We start from the raw sequence: 21,307 nt of genomic DNA on the forward strand, positions 1-21,307 counted from the left end.
CGAGCGGGGGCTACTCTTTGTTGCGGTGCACGGGCTTCTCATTGTGGTGGCTTCTCTTGTTGCAGAGCATGGGTTCTAGGGCACATGGGCTTCAGTAGTTGTGGCGCATGCGCTCAGTAGTTGTGGCACACGGGCTTAGTTGCTCTGCGGCATGTGGGATCTTCCCGGACCAGGGCTCGAACCCGTGTTCCCTGCATTGGCAGGCAGATTCTTAACCACTGCGCCACCAAGGAAGTCCCAGTATTTTTTTCTTTTACAAATTGTTGGTTTAGATAGTTTACCATTTTTCCCCAGTTCCATGGGTAAAAGGGTTTAACAAACCCATCCCAGGCCACCTGAGTGTCTGTTCCCTGGCACCTGAACAACATCTAAACATCACTCAGGCAGACTATGACCCCAGATCAGGGTGTCTGACCAGGAGAAACAGCAGGTAAACTGAAATGCCAGCTCTCGGCTGCCCAGAGAGGCTGGCTTCTGCGACGGGGCACCTGCCTGAGGTGGCCCTGCTGACAGGTGGGTGGCTCCTGCCCTCCCCCAGGGTCTCCAAAGCCAGTGGGGCTGTGTCGCTATGTTTAGTCGAGCCTGAGACCCCCGGTGGGTATGGACTCTCAGTCTTTTCCTGGTCCCTTCATGGGGGCTATTTTTGAATTAAAAATACTACTTTGTGCCAACAGGAAAAAAACCCTCAACCCTAGCAAAACTGTCCCTTGTTACCTTTTCAAAAAGTTAATCAACCACAGTTCCCTAAGCCACCATCTCTTTTTATCCAAACCAGTAGTGTTCTGCAAAGGTAAGTTATCTTAAACTTTACTGTCTGCTTGGCTACTAAATTAAAGTGAATAACTCAAAATGCATTCGAGATAGAATAGAATCGTTCTCTCCCCAGCTTTCTAGAAAAGTTTTTTAAAAAAGAACGGCATCATCATAAAGAAGGTCTTTCAGAATTCGTCAGTTGTTGATGTAGGTATTGTGGGGGATTAAACCATTTCACGGAGATAAGGACACGAGCCACACGACGCTGCATTTATGGGGTTAAAAGGCTACTTAGTTACTGAAAAGGTCCCTTCTTGGAAAACATCCCTTGTTTTTAAAGCTCCTGTGGGCCCCCAAGGACGAGGGTGTAACAGGTGCTGGGGCCGCAGCGCCCTGCGCTGGGCGACCTGGGCCGACCCGCATCATAGCCCGCAGAGCAGCTTCTCTCGCTTCCAGAGGAGGGAACACGAAGTCCACGGAGATCTGACGTCCGCTTGGACACAGGCTCAGGAACAAGGAGCTCAAGTGGGCCAGCGAGGCTGGGACTCCGGTTCCTGCTGCCGTTGCGGGTTCTCCAGGGCTCCCCTCTCTCTGATCTGGGCCTCCAGCAGCTTGACGACGGCGCAGACGCCTGCCTTCACCGGGCGACGCCTCCCAGAGGACACAGGTCGCGGTTCCCGCGGGGCCGTGGGCGTGCGCTGACGGTGGAGAGGCCTTACACACCCCGACGCCGGCGATGCTTGGGTTGGACACGGAGCTGCCCGGGGCGCAGGCCTTTCGGGCTGGAGCCCAGTTTTGTTCTGCCTCCGTTCCTCACCTCTCACCCCCATCCCACTCACCCCAAATTTGACCCCAGTGCCCCTGGAGGGTAAAACTGTGGGGCTACCACGCTCGGGGACAAATGCAGTGATCAGCATCACTGAAAACTGGACACCCTGACCTTCCAGTACCAAAGCCATCAGCCGGCAGCTAGCTTCCGGTTCAGAACCTAAAGATGACCCCTTAGATCATTAACGAGAGTTTTTGATGATAACTCAAAAGCAGTTGGTTTTCAGTATATGTTGTAAAACTTTCAAGCATGAGGGCACAGTAAATTAGGATCAAATTCTATCCTGGATGACCAGCTGCCTGCAGAGGCCGGCTGGGTTGGGCGGGGGGAGGGCCCAGGCTGCCCCGCCCACAGGGACCTGCTTCTGAGTATTTGTGAAATGATGCGGTTCTAGCTCTGACACTGTCTGTCCGTCCATAGTGACCACCAGCAAGCAGGCAGGTCTGTGGGCCGACCACTGGGGAACCTCAGGGAACCTGCCGGAGGCAAACCTGCAATGACCCTTCCTGACTCTGCTCAGACACCCCTCCTGGCACATGGTTCCATCGCATAAATGTCTACTGTGCACCTTCCAGCACCAAACACCGCGGGGGGTGGCAAGGTCGTAGGAAAGAAAGCCCAGCGTCTGTTCTCCAGGAGGAAGGAAGCATGCCCAGAAACTGCCTGCAGAGTGCCCGGGAGGAGGGCCGGTGGGCACCGGAGTGGGGCCTGATGCAGAGGAAGGGCTCTGAGAAAAGGGCGGTGGGTGCGGAAGGTGCCGTGCGGGCCCTGCCAGTACTGGGCGAGCGGCATCCCATGTGCTGCGCGGGAGGAGAGAGGGAGGCCTACGCAGGCTGCTTCCACGCTGAGAGCTGGGGCTACGCGCCACGCCGGAGCTGTCCGACAGAGCTTCCTGGGCTGACGGAGTGTTCCACGTTCCTACTGCCCCACAGCCAGTGGCCACGTGAGCATCTGATGAGCCGCGTGTGGGACTCCCCGTCAAATCTCTCCCTCTGCTGTTAGCCTTCATTCAATGTGGGTGGCCACACTGGCCCAGCTCTGGACCCTGGCAGGGCTTCCCGGGCCTTCCTACGAGTGTAGGGTGACTCCAGAGATCCCAGGATCAGGGAGGGGGCGGGGAAGGGCCCACGAGACCCCCAGGAAGGACAGACAGGCCAGCAGGGAAGTGAGGGAGAGAGCGAGGTTGAAGGTTAAAAACGATGAAAGACCAAGAGTCACCACCACAACCAGAGCACCTAACAGCTGAGGAGGGAGTGAGGTCAGGGCCGCCCCGCTGATCCTCAGGGCTCAGGAGGCCCCTGTAAAAGCCAGGGAGGAAGCTGAACACCCCGCTGGGTGGTGCCTGGACCCGGGGTGATGACCCTGCGGCAGGGCCCCCTCATTTCATGGAGAGCCACACACACACCGTCACTCGGAAAGTAACACTTTTACACTGTGTTGCTAGGCAAATTTCAGAGCAAATCTATTTTTTTCTAAATATAACCACCCCTTAGATGGGGCACATTAACAAAAATGTTACTGCTAATAGAAACCCGCTGCCCACCAGAGCCAGCCCTGGGCTTCCATCACGTGTCCGACAACCCAAAGGGCAGACCCATGAGAGGGGCCGCCAGCCCGCTCTCGGGAAAGTAACCAGGAAGTGTGTCTGATGCTCCTGCTTCCACGCACCTGGCTCTGGGAGTGGACTCGGTCCATCCAGCCACAGCCTGGCATGCGAGGGGCAAGTCCAGAAGTTCTGGGGGGACAAGCCACCCCGCCGTCCCTCCTGGGGAGCCCACGACAGCCTGACGCGGCCTGCAGCATGCTCACCTGTGACAAGGGGCGTCTGCGCGGGCGGCTGCTCCAGGAGGACCACGTGCTGCAGAAGGGAGCTGGGAGTCGCCCCCGAGTCACGCTCCAGGGGTGTGGTGCCCAGGTAGGGGGTGAGGTGGGTGCCGGGGAAGAGCGAGATGCGTTGCTGGAGGGCCGGGAGGGCCAGTCTCTCGGCCTCCTGCTGGCTGGCCGCCCCCTGGAGAGGCACAACCAGGCTCCCAGGGTCAAGGCCTGGGACGGCCGCCCCACGCCACTGCCACCCAGACCCGTGGGCACCCACTTACCGCGGAGGGGCCGGTGGCGGGAAGTCCCAGCGTGATGTTGGGCAGGGATGGGGACGTGTACAGGGGCAGCGGGCCCACCGAGCCTTCTCGCGTCACGAGTCTGTGTGCCAGGCTGGTCTGGGGACAGAGCACACAGGGCCATCACACAGGCTCTGCACTGCCAAGCCTGGGTGACACTCGCCAAGGCAAACGACCACAGAAAACACTTTGCGGCAGACCATGCCCAGTTCTGAGATCCCCGGTACAGAAATCTATTAACGAGGACAGCACGGGGGCGAACACGGCATTCAAAGCAGGCCACAAGCACTGCAGCCTGATTCACAATTCTTCACTCTCTTGTTTTGTTCTTATTCAATTCACTCATCGTTGTAAACTATCAGAATAAAATCTAGGCCAATATATTTAAAAATATATTCTTAGAGTCAGGAATGTCTTTCCAAACATATCATGAGAGGTAGAAACCAGAGAAGAAAGTATTGATTAAAAAAGAAATCCCAGGCTTCCCTGGTGGCGCAGTGGTTGAGAGTCCACCTGCCGATGCAGGGGGCGCGGGTTCATGCCCCGGTCTGGGAAGATCCCACATGCTGCAGAGTGGCTGGGCCCGTGAGCCATGGCCACTGAGCCTGCATGTCTGGAAAAGGCAAATAACGGTCACAACAAGGTTGGCAACGTATAGTAGAGACAAAGACCAATATATAAAGAACATGCAAATCAAACAACAAGTAGTGAGAAATGACAAAGAACCCATATGGAGAAAAAAACTCATAGAAAAAAAATACTCAACATCATCAGTAATCTAAAAACATACCTAAAAATCTAAAAACATTTAAAAACCTATCCAGTTGGCAAAGATTTTCAAAAACGACTACAGCACCTTGACCCAGAGAAACAGAAACACACTGCTGGCTGGATCATAAATCGGCGTGCTCCTTCTGCAGGACAATTTGGCAATCCGTGTCAAAAGCCTTAAAACCGGATCTAACCTTAAATCCAAAAATCCCACTCCACCCTCAGAATGCACCCTTAGGAGATAAAGCTGGACGCACACAGACTTGGCCACAGGAGCGCTCTCTGCAGCAGCGTCCACGCTGTGCTACAGCGTGTCAGAGGATAAATCCATGAGGGCATGTTTACACATGGGGACGTTCAGGTTGGAAAAATCTTGTTGATGACTTGGGAACTTATTTATCACGTGTGGTTAAGTACCAGTCCCCGAGGACTTGAACTGCTGTCGTATTTCACATCTTTTTGCTTCTAGAATGAAGGTTCTTTGCTAAAAGGACACTGTCCTATTCACACGGTATCCTCCCTCACTAGACGCCCAGTGACGTGTGCGGGGCCAAGGGCACAGGAAGAAGAGGACGAGAAGGTGGTTGCCGTGACGCTAGCTGGTGGTGTCATGGAAAATAACACTAGCGATGGACATCTAACCAGTTCTCTCCTAGCTCTTCTCACAATGGACTATATAATTAAGCATGAGAAACATTTTGGGTGCTTTAAAATTTCACTTTTGCAAGGTTAAAAAAAAACACGAGCTGAAAGTTGTCACAAGTTACTGTAAACAATGGCAGGCTACCTGTAGCCCCGGCTGGAAAGTCCATCAGAGGACTGGGCGATTACCACCCCAGGGCACGTGCGCAGGTATTCGGTGCTTTGCAGAATTTCCTAGGTGGCTTAATGGTGTCATACTTGGTGTTACTCGGAAACACACATGCACGTGATAAACTCCGTCCTCATGCTCTAAGTGCAGAGCAGGAAGGACCGGCGTTCTTCACCTGGGAGGGAAGTTAGTGCATCTTCCCCAGAGAGATGGCTGCGGCCACCTTTAGTTCATTCACATATTCAGTTGTACAGTAATGATTAAAGGGCTACTTTAAAAAGTAGCCCATTTTCTAGATACAAAAAAAAATCAGCAAGCTATGATTTAGAGAAAGTGATTGAGATTGCCAAGGAAAGCACGATTTTGTTCCTGGATTTGTCCAGGAACAAAATAAGCAAACATTTAATGTTTGAAAGTTGTCATTTCCTCTTTATAACCAAGGCTTTTTTTTTTTTTTTTTTTACCTGATTTATTTTTAGAACTAAAGCAGCCTTCTGGGAATTGCCTGGTATGTTGATTTGTCCGCATTTCCGGTGCCGGCCATCTCCATCTGCCCTAGGACGTGCTTCTCAGCTGCCCAGCTGCCCAGAAAGGCCAGGGCCAGGGCAGCATGCCCTCTGCACGCCCCCGAATCACACTTGGCTTTCGGCATCGGCTGAATGTCTTCCCCTGGGAAGAGGCTGTCCACGGGTCAGGGGAGCCCTGCTTCCTCCATGTAAGCGGGGCGGGGGAGGGGTGGAGGATGCTGAGAGTCCCTCAGTCAAGCAGGGAAAGGGGGCGCCGGGCCAGTGGGCCTCGCTCCCGCATGAGCACCCCACCTCACCTCTGGACTGGAGAAGGAGAGCAGACAGAATGGAGCTCTCAGAGAGAATGTCCAGTTCTAACTATACTTGAAATCCACAAAGGACATCCAATCGTCATCAAATTTTCAAAGACTACCCCCATGATTACAATGACTATCTAATGTAAAACATGAAAACTGCGCTCTTCACATTTCTTGTGAATCCTCTGACATCTATTCATCTGCAGTAGCTTAACTTACATTAACATGTGATTTGTAAAAATTAACACATAATTTAAACTGGCATCCGCCCAAATAAGGCACCTCTACAATATGAACCATTAGGTACCTAACTGCCCGTTTTAGATAAAATCAGGATCTACGCCAGCTATCGACAAGCCACACCCAGCATTCACATCTCACTCCAGGGAGCGATTTCTAGGCCAAGTTCTAAGGCTAATCACAGGTAGACCTCAGCTGTGAACTCAGACTCACAGAGAAGCGTTGTTAAAACTTCTAATAATGTAAACAAGTATTTAAACCGGTAGGTTGAAATGCACAGGTAATAAAAGAAGCACATAAAGGAAAAGAATAAAAGAAAATGGGGATTCGGCAGGCTAGAGGCAGTAGCACAAAATCATTTCCAACAGTCATCTTAGTTCTAAAAATCTGCTTATACCTTAAGTGTCTAGAAACTGGAAATGAAAATGGAGTGGACACGTGTGCCTGCGTCCTCCAACTAAGACTTGTCAACCCTCTGGAAGGGCAGGACTCATTTCTAAATATTTAAGGAAGAAAGTAAATACCAGTATTCGATAAATTATAGCCTCCTGTACGTTGGAAGGAACGTAAAAAACCTCATGAGAACCTTGCAGTCAACAGGACCGTCTGAGCAGAAAGGACACGGCACCGCTGGCTCAGTCCAGGGAAACGAGGTGTGCAGCCGGCTCCCCAGCGGTCGCCCCCGCCCTCGGGCCCCAGATACCGGTCAGCACCTGCCCATCCCAGTGGGCACGGGAGAGACGACTGGAAGCCGGCCCTTGGGGGGGAGGGTGCCTGGCACAGGGCTGGCACGAGGCAGGAGCTCCAGAGACACTTGTGGGATGAGCCGGGGGAGAGAAAGTGAATAAGGAGGGAAATGAATGCATGTGGAGCAAAGGTTCTGGAACCTCCGGCCCGGAACATGGCCCTGACCGAGGTCTGGTCCAGGGCACGACCTGTAGCCAGCCTTGGGGCCCCTCCACCTGGCCGGAGCAGCCCCCCAGAGAGAGCTCTCCCGGAACGTCCCTCCCAACCTGTAGCGCCCTGGGCTCTGACCGGCAGAGGTGAGGGTCGCTGACCCTGTGGTCAGAGGCTCCTGGTTCCTGAGATGCTTCTGAAATGCTGCCCCTGACAGTCAAGATTGAAGGGCAGCTGGAAACTGCTCTTTGGAGCCAAAAAACCAGACGTGGACAGGCGCGCTGGGCACTGACCTCGGTCGGGACGCTGGGGACGGCGGGCGCGATCCCATTCTCCGCGCTGGCGTTCCCGGAGCTGTTGTTGGGTGAGCTGGGTGCGGAGCCCGGGGCGCTGCTGCAGGCCGAGTCTGGGGGCAGGAGAGACACCTGTGAGCCTGACTCAGGTCAGGCAAGGACACCGCTTCCCAGGCCCTGAGCTGCGCCGGCCGCCTGTCCTCAAAGCTGCACTTCTGCTTTGAGCTGGCTGACGGCAGCAGTCCCAGCAAGGAAGAGCAGGACCACGGCCCCCAACAAGGGCCATGGCGCCAATTCCTTGCTCTGTTTTGCCAGCGACCCCTGTGAGCTTCGCAAGCCTGTGGCTCGTGGAGGCCCCACCGGCACCTTCTCAGCTGTGCACACTCTCGACTTTACTCCCCTTTTGAAAAGTCTCAAGATGATCGTAAACCCCAGAAAAAGAGACCCTGAACACTTACTGATATTCTAACAACAAAAGACAAGAAAACACAGAGGCCAAATGACTGTGAACAGGGGAAGGTCAGATTCACTGTACTTGCTTACAGAGCCCCCTCGGTCAACATTTGCTTTGAGCTAATCTTTGCATTTTTCAAACATCCAAGGAAGAGCACAGCTGGTGGCTTCTGTCATTGATTAGGGTTATCTGAAAACTCACCCCAAGATACTCTCCAGGTAGCTGTGACGGGGGGGTGGCCCCAGCCCACGCATCGGGGCTGGGACCGAGGCGGCCGTGTGTCCCAGCCGGGTCTGCCCCTCAGTTCCAAAGGAGCCACCGTTGCTGTGTGTGCAAACACGTGACGTAACAGGAGGGTCTTGTCTGGCTGAACGCTGTTTATCAATGGCAGCCTCTGGTTAAGACCTTCCAGAGGGAGCCGGCCTGAGCCATTTGCCTTTGCCTCCTGAGTACTCACTGACCACGGGCACTGCTGACCTAAGACTCTGCCCTGATCTGGGCTCCCAGGCTCGAGGAGGGGAGGCCTGGGCCACCTGCCTAAGCTGGCACGCCGAGGGCGCTCAGCAGGCCACCCTCCAGCGCACGAGACCACGGAGCTGCCCGCGGGGCCTGGCCGACTCTGAGACCTGATTCCAGCCGAACTCGGGGTAACAGTGAGAAGGCTGAGGGTGCTGGTGTGGATGGCAGTGCCCATACCCCAGCGCCCAACCCCACAGGCCCGGCTCACGCGGGGAAGGAGACCTGACCCCAGGGGCACATGCACGACCCCCTCAACCCAGGGGACCGTGAGCGCTCTCATCCTCTCCACCGAGCAGCGGTCCCCCTGGGGACACCCTGGCAGCAAGTGACTGTCCACTCAAGGGCCCGCCCCGCCCTCCGGGGTGCTGATGGTGAACTCGGGCCCCGGCTCCCCTCCCTCCTCCCACCAGATCCAGAGCCTGGCCTCCGCCCAGTGAAGTCCCATTCACACGTGCCCCCAACTGGGCTGGCAGGTGTCACGCTTCACGCGTGAAGACAGGGCTTGTTTCCCCGACCCCCACGGCAGCCATCCCCCTGCCTCGGACGCCCACATGGTGAGGCCCTCCCACCTTCCTGTAAGCGGGCCTGTGTCAGCAGCATCGGCAGGTACGCTCTCCTAGGTGTGTGTGTGAAAGCACAACAACTTCCGGCAATAAAAAAATATATATACTATCTCTCCAACTTTTCACCCGTTTTCAACTCAAGAATGTTGATTATTTTTTCATTCCACTTCAAGGAATCTGGTCTAAGAAAATAAATACAAATGCGTAACCGTCACGATATTATTTGTATCAGCACGATGGAATACCATTAAAGGTGCCAGAAAGTGTTGTGACTACCGTCAAGGGAGGAAAGGATACGATTGGACACAGGGCACGTGACAAATGCACAGAAGAAGGACTGGAAGGAAATGTGCTCAGATGCTGACGGCAATTTTCTCTGGACGGTGTTGGAGGGGCAGCCGATTCCCTCCTTTGCTTTCCCTGATGGGCACGGCTTTGACGAGGGACTGGGAACAGGCAGAGTGACGCTGCCACGTCCCGGGACCTGTCTCACCATCATCTCAGTGCCACCTCTGGCCCCCGTCTCACCGCCGTCCCCCTGTACCAGCCGGCGGAGCTGCTTCGGCGACGCTGTGTACCTCTCCTGCTCAGGAACCTTCACCACCTCCCCAGTACCCCGGGGGAGGCGCCCCCGCTCTCTCTGGGAGCCTCCCTGCCTGGAACTCCTTATTTTCCAGTCTTGTGGAAAGCCAGCTCTGCTCAGAGCATCCTGCCTCTCCAGCCGCCGGGAGGTGTGCTGGCCGGGAAATCCATCCCTCATCTCCGTGCTGCCTGCATTCACCCGTCGAGCTTCCCCGGGCCCGGCGTGGCCTCCACCGCTGCCCTGCCCCGCTGCCTTCGTGGTGCCCTCTTTGGGTAACACAGCCCAGGGCCAAGCTGGGGCCACGTGTGGTGCGTTAGCTGCCCCACACGTGACGTCTGGGCTCTGGAGTTAGACTGGAAGCTCCCTGGAGGTGAGCACGCAGCTCACCATTTTGGTGCCCAGCCCAGTCCTGACACAGTCACAGGCTGACAGCACGGACGCCAGAACCGGCGCTCAGAAAGAAGCCGCCGGGGACTGCGTCCCACCAGAGGCAGGACTGGAAATAGACGCAGGGGCCTGCCGTCCGCGGCCTGGCATCCCCCAGAGAGACGAGGCCCACGTGTGGTGAGACACACGCTCTAACTCGTTCGAGGCCTGAGTCTGAACGGGATCCCCCAGGCAGAGGATCCTGAGGTGACTCCCTTCCCTGATCTCTCCACCAGAATGAGCAACGATGACAAAGATGGGCCCCCGGGCATGAGGCCTCAGGCTCCGCTTCACACAAACCCACGAAGTCCAGAGGCAGACCCCTGGGCTGCGGGACAGGGGTGAGGGCACTCCGGCTCTCATCCCATCCCAGACCCTGGACTCAAATCTGAGGGTGAGGTTCCCGGCCCCTCACCAGCCCCAGCACCCAGGAGCCCTTCCTCCTTCCCTGGGAACTTGACCCTGAAGGACGCTGCCGAGAGCCCTGGTTTTCCCACCAAACCCTGCACTTGGTGCAAACATGGTCCCGCCCCTCCTGTTACCAGGCCACCTGAGCGGCCCCTTTGTCCCGTGATTTTAGGGCTGGTGGATGTGCACCCTCTGGAAGTGGGGTGCACGCCCAGGAAGTGAGGTGCGCCCTAGGGACTGGGGGGTGTGTCGGGAAGTGGGTGCATCCCAGGACGGGGCTCTGCCTGGTGGGTGTGCTCCCCCGAGTCGGCCGCTAGGTGGGGGCCGAGAGCAGTGCGTGAACGGAGACTCGGAAACTCCCAAGCTCCCTCCTCCTTCCCCCGCCCCTGTCCGTCCCACTCTTCCCAGGAAGATTCTCACGCTTTCCAGCGGTTCAGACGCTGTTTAATGGGCAGTGGGGCAGGGAGGAAACGTGGCATTCACCACTGAGAGGGCAGGATCAGTTAAAACCCCACCTTCGGAGAAGCCTCCACTTACAATTCCTGAAAGTCTCCTGTGACGGCAGGAGGTCTGACTGCTCTCACCTGCCCGGCGGGGTCAAGGTCGGCTGGGTCAAGGTCGGGAACAGGACACGCCGCCGTACAGCGATAGGGACGGGCCCGAGACCCCCTGCTGGGTGCCAACCGTGGCCCTGGGACTCCCGGGGCTGGCACTGCGGGCACAGGAGCCCTTGGGGCAGGGGGCGGGCGGCGATGGGGACATGCGCAGAGGCAGGTTTCGGTGCTGAAGGGACAGCACACAGGAGAGCCTCTCAGAGGGCAGCCGGGTTGGCACGAACATACCTGTGACATCCAAAGGACGCTTTTTTAGAGCCGTGACCACTGGCCCATCTTTCCTGCGTAACAGGGGGCTGCTCCGTCTTTCAGCCACTTTCTGCTTTAGCCTGGAGCGTAATTTCAGATTGGGTTCAGATGCTGCACGGAAAGGAGACACCATTACAAGCAGGCAGACACAGCTGGGGTCACGGTTATCTCGTGGGCAGTGTAAGAATATGCTCACTGGGTAAATATTAGCTTAACACAGATGCACTGTTCCAGGCTGGAGCAAGGCGGCAACCTGAGGCCTCGGGCAGAAGACGTCCAGCCCCATCCGTCAGTCCAAACACTGACGCAAGTGCACCTGATGCCTTTAGTGAACCATCTGCGGACAGAGGGTTACATACATGTTGGAGCGGCACTGCATTTACAAGTAGCTGGGAGGAAACCCGGCCATCGGGGATGGTTTGGGGGCTCTGGGCCACGAATGTTACTATTACCCCTACATTACAGACTTTCCCGTTCACCTGAGAATCACAAATTCCTCCCTCACGTAACAGACCAGGAGCCAGCTGCCCACTCGAGCTCCCGGCCACCGAGAGGGTGCTAAGGTCAACCCGCCCCGGCGAGAGGCTTAGCCATGCTGCCTGCAGGTGTTCGCCTGACCCCTGGGCACAGGTGCTTAGGCTTGGTTTGGTTTTGGTTAACAGCTCTGCTTGTGTGCGTGGAGCCCTTTGCAAACCCGCATCTTTAAGCCCACGGTGGTCCCAGCCTCTGCGCCTGGAGCCCAGACACTCCCGCCCCCGGGCCAGTCCAGTCCCACACTGGGGGTGGGCCGTCTTGGGAAGATGGCAGCCTCACACAGCCGGGCCCTCCCGGTGGCCTCCAGACACAGGAAGGCAGCTCGGGAGTCCAGGGCAGTGGCGAGACCACCACCCAGGAGACGCGTGTGTTCGAGGCTTTGCTCAACTACATTCAAGCTTCTGCTACTTGTGGATTTGCAAACTGGAGAGTTTTTACCTTTTGTTTTTGTTTTTAATCAGCTACCCTGCTGTTTTTAATCTTTCTGGAACAGGAAGTTTACTGCTGTCTAGAGCAACAAGCAACATAACCAAATGCCCCCCAGAATCGGACGTAAGCTGGTTTGGGTTATAAGAACCGGGCCCTGTGTGTGTCTCACGGCCACTGTGACTCTGCCCTTTGTGGAGCACAGCAGGCAGGGCTGGGGGTCCCAGCTGCCGGGTGACCCTGAAGGAGGCTGGGAGGCAAAGGACGGTTGCTCTGTGGATCTTGGGAAGAGGAGAGAAGCAGGCCCCCTAAACGACGCTCCCCAGAGAAATCAAAGATGCGCAAGGAAGGAGCCAGCCCTTCCCAGAGGCTCAACCTGCTCTGGAGGGCTGGCTCTGGAGAGGCGCCCTCTGCTTTGCGGCATAGTTGTGTATAAGGCAAGGCTCCCGGCAAGACTTTCGTGTCGAAAGACGGAGAGGGCCCAGCTACAGAGCAGCCCCCCACGGCTAGAGGGCCCACTTCCACTGTCTTTAATACTATTTTTACATTGTGGAGATAACTGTAGATTCACTTTCATTTGTTTCTATTTCTACACTGAGTTTCTTACTTTATCATTATTTAAAAAGAAAAAAGAAAGCCCAAACCCCACCAGACTAACAGGCAAGGAAACAACAACCCTCCTCCTACTAAGATCTCAGCTGAACCGACACAGGGTTTCCACAAACACAGGTCCGGCCCGGGGACGAAAGCCGCTCCTGAGATCCAGGGCGGTGCAGCCCCCCCACAACAGGGAGCGCGCGGCCCCCGGCCCCAGTGGGGGCCCCTCTCAGGGGCACTGAGGTCAGGCTGTCTGGAAGCAACACTGCCGTGTCCTGACATCACGCCCAGCAGCGAGTGAGGAAAGCAGAGACTGAGCCGCCAAGGGTGCCCAGCACGTGGCGGGGGCAGCGGCACAGAATTCAGAGAGTTCTGTGTGTGTGTGTGTGTGTGTGTGTGTGTGTGTGTGCGCGTGTGTGCTCAGAGCTGCCCTTTTGGGAATCCTGAAAGGACAGTGAAGGACGCTTCAAACAAAGGTGAAAGAGCGGAAAGGAGATATCTGAAGAAGAAGCTGAGAAATCTGAAAATTGGGAGTAAAAAGGCCCGACATCAAATTAACAGAAACACCAGGAGAGGACAGAGCAAACGGAGCAGGGAAAAGCGCTGGCAAAGTAACTGGAGGTGTGCTGCTGCATCAGAGGAGACCCAGTGCCCAAAAGGGTCAGCGTGGGCTCGCTGTGGCCTGCAGCCCCTCGCCGGGGGGTGTCCGGAGAGGTTTCAGAGCTGCAGGGCCCAAGGGTCTACCTTGTGAGCAGTGTCGGGTTCTGCAGGGCCCACTCCCGGGGCGAGATGAGGACCTGAAAGTCCCGAAGGAAAGTGGCTTCTAGACCCGACCGCATCATGCATCACGTGGGAGCCAGAATGAGTGCATTTACCAGCACGTGAGGACTCAAAAAACTCACATTCCGCGCGCCATTTCTCAGAAAGCTTGGAAGAGCTGCACCACCAAGATGAAGGAGACCACACACAAAGGAGCACGTGGAGTCCAGGGGAGAGAGGCCGAGGCTCCCAGGACACCGTGCAGCGGGGCCCAGGGGCCGCGGGGGGCCTCCGGGCTGCAGCAGAGCTGCGGACTACCTGCCCTGGAAGAGCAGCTCCCCCATCTGCCAAAGCGTGGGGGTGAATTGAAAGCAAGTACAGGGACACATGGGGAATACAGCCAACGTTTTATAGTAACGACAAACGACAAAATATGACCTTTAAAAACTGTCCAGTGTACAATACTGTACATCAACGGTACCTCAACTAAAAAAACAACAACAACCCGGGCACACAGGAAAGTAAGCAAATGAAAGGGCTGGGCAGGGCTGGGTGGGGTGGGACAGGGCTGGGCGGGGTGGGTCAGCTGTTCCCCAAGTGAGCCTGCGCGGCTCTTTGATTTACGGACATTTATTTCCCTCGATAACAATAAAAAGAGAACTCTAGAAAGACAAAAGACAGACTAGAATACTAAAATTTTTTGTAGCATACATGACAGAGACAGGATTGGTATGAACGTATAAAGCAACAAGGAAAGAAAAAACAGCTGACAGAAAAGCGATTGGGTGAGCTGCCTTTAAACACTGGACATTTAGGGCCCCTCCCTGTGTGACCGGTATGGTTGCAGACGCTGGGCACAGGGGGTGGACAAGAGAGACACGGTCTGGCCGGCACCCCTGCTGCCTGTCTCAGGAGCGTCGGCCACCCTGCGCCGTGGGAGCGCGGCAGAGGGGTTCTGCAACACAGCACTCAGCTTACTCCCTGGTAGGGAAGATGGAAAGTAAACAGAGACACCCAAACCCCACTAGCGATGACAGAACTGCTCTTTGAAACATCAGAGACATTGTGACTTCCGCACCCATCACACCTGCTCGAGCGACCCTACGAGTGATGTGGGGGAGGGGCCTCTCCTAAGCGGCTGGCAGGGTCCCGCGCGCTCCGCTCTTCACGCTACGCACACTCATTTGAACTGGCAGCTCCATTTTCAGGAGTCCATCCTACAAAAACAGTGAGCAGAGGGACCTATATTTGTGGGCAAAATAAAAACTAGAAAACTGTTACAACTGCTGTAATCTTCGCATGTTGGGATAATATAGAAAAAGGTGCTGCTCTTGATACACTGAAATGGAGTGGTACCCACGATACAGTGTTAACTGAAAAATAAAGTTGCAGCCAAAGGGCAAAGCAGGTGTTTTTCTTGACAAAGAGACTGTCCGTACACATCATACACACACACACAGACGCACACCCTACACACAGGCATAGACCACATCTGCGCAGAGAGATGCCAAACCCGTAACGGGAGCTGTCTCTGGGGGTAACACGCACATGTGTGCGTTCTACTTATGTTCTAATTTGTCGTATGTACACCTTCCTTCTGGGATTTTTAATTAACAAAGCACTCTACTTGATGCTTAGGATTGGTATTTTCCTACACCCTCTTTCCTACTCAGTAGTTTCAACAGCGTATTTCAGGTGGCCATCAAGCTCAGATATGAACAGGGCGTGTCTGAAAAAGATTCGTTCAAGTCTCACTTCTCAAGTGAGGAGGAGTCCAACTTTGATAGAAATCGAAGTTTGGAGCGAGGCCCTTCTCAGCGTAGACACTGCCTAGTACTTGACCATACTCGCCATCTCTGCAAGTTTCCTTGGAAAAGCACAACAAAGCCTTTTTGAAAACCTTCTGAGCACTTTCACACCTACTGTTTAATGAGCACAAAGTTGATGGAAGACAGCCCAGTACAAAAGCCCCGTGCGGGGGCTGGAAGCGGAGGGGGCCCGGCAGGGCCAGGCACTGTGGAGTGAACCCCCTTCTCTCCGTCCGGGCAGCTCAGAAAGGGCCGATTCCCTGGCCCGGCCCCGAGCAACAGCCGCAGGGCATCTACCACCCTGTACCTGATGCATATAAAAGACACCCAGGCACAACTATGCAGGGTGCGGGCGTTGCCCACCACTGCCCAGGCCACCAGGATGCCACGGGTTCCGCAAACTGCAACAGAACAACACGTGGACCACGCGGCGACCGGCCCCTTCCCACACTGCAGAGACGAGCATCACGTGACAAAGGCGGCTGTGACCTCCTCCCTGGTGACCTCGACCCACGCTACACGTGGACGTAAAATAAACTAGTACAACTACTGTTCAGCTCACCAGGAGGCAGGGAGAGCTTCGCTTGCTCACTGACACATGTGGCCACAGTGCTCAGAGACGCCCCGCTCTCCACCGGCTGCTGCATGCCGCCTTGCCTCCGGCAGACCCTTGTCAGGCGGTGGAGGCCCTGCTGGGGTGCAGGCTGAGGAGTGGGGCCAGGGCCTCTGCAGAGACCTGAGACGGGGCCTCGGTCCACTCTATCTGTACTGGGGTGAAAACCTAGCTTTGCCCTCCACGTGCCCGGGGCCCCTCCCTGGCTGGGCCCCACAGGCGGAACCTGAGGTCCACCCTGGGCCTGGACCCTGCCGTTCACCTCCTCTGGCGGGACTGGAGGAGGCTGAGGACTGTGGCCCGTCCCCCCGCCTGCCACAGCAGCTCAGGGCTCGGCACCCAGGAAGCGCCCGGCCACTGCTCGCTCACTCATCGCAGGGAAGACACAGGCGGGCGGCAGCCGTTGCTTGGGCTCGGGCACGAGGCACCGCCTTGGAGTGAGCGCACCCCCTGCAGGCTAAGTGCCAGGAACCCAGAGGACCCCGGCTTACTGTCCTGTGACTCGGCAAGGCACCCAGCGCGAGTGTCCACCCAGGGGCCACTGCCAGCCCTGAGCTGGTAACAGACACACGGCTCCCTGCAGACCTGGACTCTGTCCCCTGGGGCCGTCAAGGAACCACTGGGACAGCAGTCGCTGACAGCAGGGCCGTAAAGGCTCACTGAGGGGTCTTCAGTGACTGGATTGGGTGAAACAGGCCACAGGTATGCCCCACGCTCACTCTACAAACCGGACCCTGCCACCCCCGAGGGAACGCTGACAGGGAAGGGCGGGGGAGGGGCTGGAGGGCGCGGCTCCGTGTCCCTGGTGGCCTCACTGGAGGCTGTGCGCACGGCCCACGAGCGGCCAAATCCTCCCTTCTGCTCCTGACCCCCACCCGCCCCCTGACCTGCCCTCTGAGGCAGCAGCCCCACAACGGATCCCCCCCTGAAGTAGCGGCGCTGCTGCCCCATTTCACAGATGTGCAAACTCGCTCGGCGAGGCTGTCTGCCAAGGACGCTGGACGGTGAGGGCCAGGCTGACTGCAGAGCTGTCCCTCGTGAAGCAGGGCGGCTTCAGCCAGCGATGGAGAGAAACCCGTCACGTTTCCCATGTCTCAGCAACCAACCAGTGTTTCCTGTGAACAGCTGCTTCCCTCGGGGGAAGCTGTGCTCTCCAGAGAGGAAGGGCCCTGAGGGAGGTGGACGGCTCCACCCGGCGGCCAGGAGCCCAGTTCTCCGTGTCCTCCGGAGTCTGCTGCTCCAGGGGCCGTGGGCACCACGCCTGCCACGCCCAGGGTGGGAGGAAGCACGGTGCGCCCAGTGCACCCACTTTACTGATGAGAGACTGAGGCCAGGAGAGCCTCAGGAATCTGTCCTGGGGCACGGAGCTGCAAACCAGGCGGGAGAGCCCGCCAGGCTGCAGGATCAGCGCCCACTCGCTCAGAGCCCTGCCACCCCGGCTGCGCTCCCACTAGGGCCAGGCTTCCCGGGGCAGGCGCGGCCTTTGTCTCCTCGCCCAGGGTCTTCCCAAGCACAGGCCCCCGTTTCGCTGAATGGAGCGTGGCTGATCGGAGCGTGGCTGATCTCAGCCCCAGGCTCCAGAAGGGGGGCGTGGAGGGCAACCTGGGGGAGCCGGCCTGGGTGCCGACAGACGCCCCTTTCTACGGAGCCCACAGGCTCTCAGGGTGAAGCCCACGCCCTTCTTGGGGGACCATGGGTGACAGCCATGCACTCGAACTGGAGAGAAGAGGACAGAAGCTGCACTTTCACCTTGGATGAAACCCCGCCCACGTGGGCAGACGCCTCCCCTCTGACACGGGGGCGGGGTGGGGGGCCTCTGCCGACCCCCTGCACCCTGGGGCCCCTGCCCCCCACACCTGTGCTGGGGTCAAGTCCACGGAGGCTGAGCTGAACTCCCCCTCCCTTCACCTCCGGCTCCCGTTCGGGCTTTGCTACACCACGTGCTCTCCGGGGCGCAGCTCTGCCCCCCGAGAGGCCCCACGTCTTCTGTCCTTAGGACAGAGCGGCAGCCTCCGGCCCTGCTCCCAATACCTCATCCCCAGGGTGAAGAAGCTGCTTTAGAGCGTTTCTGTCCAGAATGGACCAAAATCCTTTGGAGGAAACAAAATTCGTCTTCACGAAGAAAAAGCTGTGTCGCACATTCCCATTCCGTGAAGCAGGCGCCTGGCATCTCCCACGCGGCCCTGTGGCCGTGGGCTCCACCTGCCACCTCTGAGACCAGGGCAGCTGGCCCTCCGCAGCCCAGGCCCTCGCTTCTCGGGGGCAAAGCTTCCGGAAACACCTCTCCTCCGGCCCCTGGCCTTCTGGCCGCCCTAACGCACGGCCCGCGGCCCATCTGATTTTTCCTAAGGCGTTGCCGCTCAAGCCACCACCGCTAGGAGAAAATCCAAGCACCCTGGGAGCCCTGCTTGTGTCTGACACGCGTATCCTTCTGGTCCGTGAGGGAAGTGCTGACGTAACCTGAGACGCGCACCTGAGGGGCCTCCCAGGACACGGTGAGCTCCCTCCTCGTACAGGTGTCCCTCCCCGCCTGGGACCCCCTCCCCGCCCGCTGCAGCCCCTGCACCGACCTGTCTTTCTGAGAGGAAAGTCATCTTTGGCGTCGTACATGCCCAGGACCGGGTGGCTGTAGGAGACCGACGCCCCGCTCTGGGGCGGGGAGCTCTGGTCCAGGGAGCTGTGCTGCGTCTTCCTGCAGAGAACGGGCAGGACAGAGTCTTAGTGACCCGCACACACGGGCACACATGGCCGTGCAGAGGGAGCGCGCACGGGAGCCCTGCACAGGTCCCCACGACGCCGGTCCTTCCTCTGACGCGCCAGCCCAGCTCGCAGCCGGCCTCCTGGGCAGACTGGCCTCCTCTCTGGGGCAAGACTGAAACGACACAAAACCAACACTGAACAAGCGAACAGACGCCGACCGCAGCCTCCCCTGCCGGGCCCTCGGCGCCGGGGACAGCAGGCTGGCACGACCGCATGCCCGTGGTCCCGGCGCCTGGGCTCTGCACAGCCTCTTCCTCTCGGGTGTCTCCTGACTGGGTCTGTTCTCAGGCTGGCGGGGGGGGGGGGGGCAGGTTGTCACCACTGGCCACAGAGGGGACGGTCCTCAGGACACAGGGGACAGAGGGAGACAGGTGGGCTCCAGGTGCAAGGGACACAGGCGTGCCGGACGCAGCTGAGACCTGGTGGGGGACTTCGGGGACAGTGCTGGTGACGTCTGGTTCTTGAGGGCAGGAGCCACGTGGGGACTCCCTTCAGCAGAAGTGCCTTTACGGGGACGGTGGTCCCAGCCATCTCCCCTCCCCTGGGGAGGGAGGGGCTGGCGGCAACACCTCTGCCCTGGGAGCTGATTCATGAAATTTACTTGCTTTATGAGGGGCCGGGCACAACACAAAATCCTTGAAATGGCTGGACAGGGGCGGCCGCCAGGAGGAGGCTGAACGTGGGGATCAGACCTCGGGAAGAGGAGGGTGCCGGCCGCGCCTGACCGTCAGCAAACGTTCTGGGGGCGCGGCCGCCTCTGCTCGGCCTCCTGGAGGCTCAGAAGGTGTAATGAATTCTGTGAGTCCCTAAACTGTGTAATCTGCTTAATGACGTGAAACGAATTTGCCAACTTACTTATGTGGAATTTGTTAGACTATTTATTTGAATACACAGTACTCCACATGTACGCACCTGGTGTTATTTGAATTAAGAATGTGAGCACTTAAATGCTTACAGGTGGATGTTTAAATATTTGAGAGCAAACCGGTGCAGAGAACGTGGTGATCACGGAGCCCAATCCCAGGATCCCAGCTGGCAGCATCATGGGAAGCGCCCAGAGAGCCCCGGAGAACCGCCCTGCCAGGCTGTGCACCCCCTCTGCCCAGGGCACAGCACCTCCCAATCGGGACGCATGTCAAGGGGGCCAGGGCCGGGGATCAGGGCCGGACCGGCCACCCTCACGCTGGCTGTGCCCTCTTCGTGTCGTGCCGCCAGGCCTCACCTCGGGGGGCCACCCTTGCACAACCCCATTAGAGGTCTGAGGGCAACTCTCTCTGCATCTGACATCTTCAGGCCACATCCTCCAGGGAGCATGGCCTTGGCCGGTCCCAGACCTCTCCTTCAGTGCCAAGTTCTAACCTGGGAAAGAGTTCACTTGCTCCTTCATAAGAAACATGGAAAGGCCTGTGTGTGTATTACATGATTTAAAAAAATAGACAATTATGATTAATAAAATATTATAGGTAATAATAACTCTTATAGTTATACTTTAATGGTAGAGTTTGTTTGTAATTAAGCCAGAAGTAGGAGAAGCTATTTGTTTAAGATTTTCTAATAGATTTTCTCTTCTGATTTGATCTCTTGAGTTGCTGTCAGTATTCAAATCCTCACTTCCTTGTCCAGCCTTAAAATGAGCTAGAACAGGAGGCAGCTGGCATGAATCTGCCTGTGTGCTGGCCTGAGAGCTCTCAGCAGACCTGCTCTGCGTCGTCCAAGAGTGTGTGGCCCAGAGTAGGCAGCCGGACTGATCCAGCTGGTACCAGCGCAGATGAACCCAGACGTCAAGAGGGACGCACGTCACGCACAGCAGCCTGGCTTCCCCAAACCGCGCAAAACCGAGGGAAACCAACTCATCACTAGATGCCCCGCGCTCAGGGCTCCCAAGGAAAACACAGGCCACCTGCCCTCCAGGGGTGGGGGGGGGCACCCGTCCCTCATCACACAGCCCAGGGCTCACACCTGCCCCCAGCAAGCAAGAGTCTGGACGTGTGAGCCAACGCCAAGTCCTGTCCCTGGCTGCATGCACACTTACACACACACACACACACACACACACACACACGCATGCGCGCGCGCACACACACCCGCCCCCCACCCTTGTACCCCGGGGGCAGAACCTGAATTGCCGCTCTCCTGTCTAACTCAGCCCCAACCAGAATCGTCTTCCAGGTTTTCAAGCCTTCATTCCCGCCAGGGGAGGAAGCACAGGCGGGTGTGTCTGCTGTGACCCTGGCTGATGGGAGGGGCACCTTGTCTTAAAGACAATCCTTCCTGATGAAGATGGAAAAACAAATATGCCTTGTTTGCTTTCTAAACGTCCCTCTGATTGTAGTACAGAATAAAGCTAAACACAAGTTCGGCCATTTCAATTCTATCAACCATTGGCCTTTCCTATTACCTCAGATTTATGCATATGATTTAAAATAAATACAACTTGTAATCACTCACACCAGCGCTGTCCAA

General features: G+C 57.0%; 1 protein-coding gene across 4 annotated transcripts in view; it reads right to left on the reverse strand.

The window, feature by feature from the left end:
• Window positions 1-21,307, reverse strand: part of HDAC4 (histone deacetylase 4) — a 287,137-nt gene that overhangs the window by 63,544 nt on the left and 202,286 nt on the right. For all 4 annotated transcript variants that reach the window (XM_049711988.1, XM_049711989.1, XM_049711987.1 and 1 more), the window contains 5 exons: window positions 18,655-18,776; window positions 11,327-11,458; window positions 7,532-7,644; window positions 3,679-3,795; window positions 3,392-3,590 (listed from right to left, as the gene is read on the reverse strand). In XM_049711988.1, the coding sequence (XP_049567945.1) occupies window positions 3,392-3,590; window positions 3,679-3,795; window positions 7,532-7,644; window positions 11,327-11,458; window positions 18,655-18,776 (683 nt within the window). The remainder of the gene's footprint in view (window positions 1-3,391; window positions 3,591-3,678; window positions 3,796-7,531; window positions 7,645-11,326; window positions 11,459-18,654; window positions 18,777-21,307) is intronic.

This window comes from Orcinus orca, chromosome 7 (genome assembly GCF_937001465.1).
Source record: "Orcinus orca chromosome 7, mOrcOrc1.1, whole genome shotgun sequence".
Lineage (NCBI taxonomy): Eukaryota > Metazoa > Chordata > Mammalia > Artiodactyla > Delphinidae > Orcinus > Orcinus orca.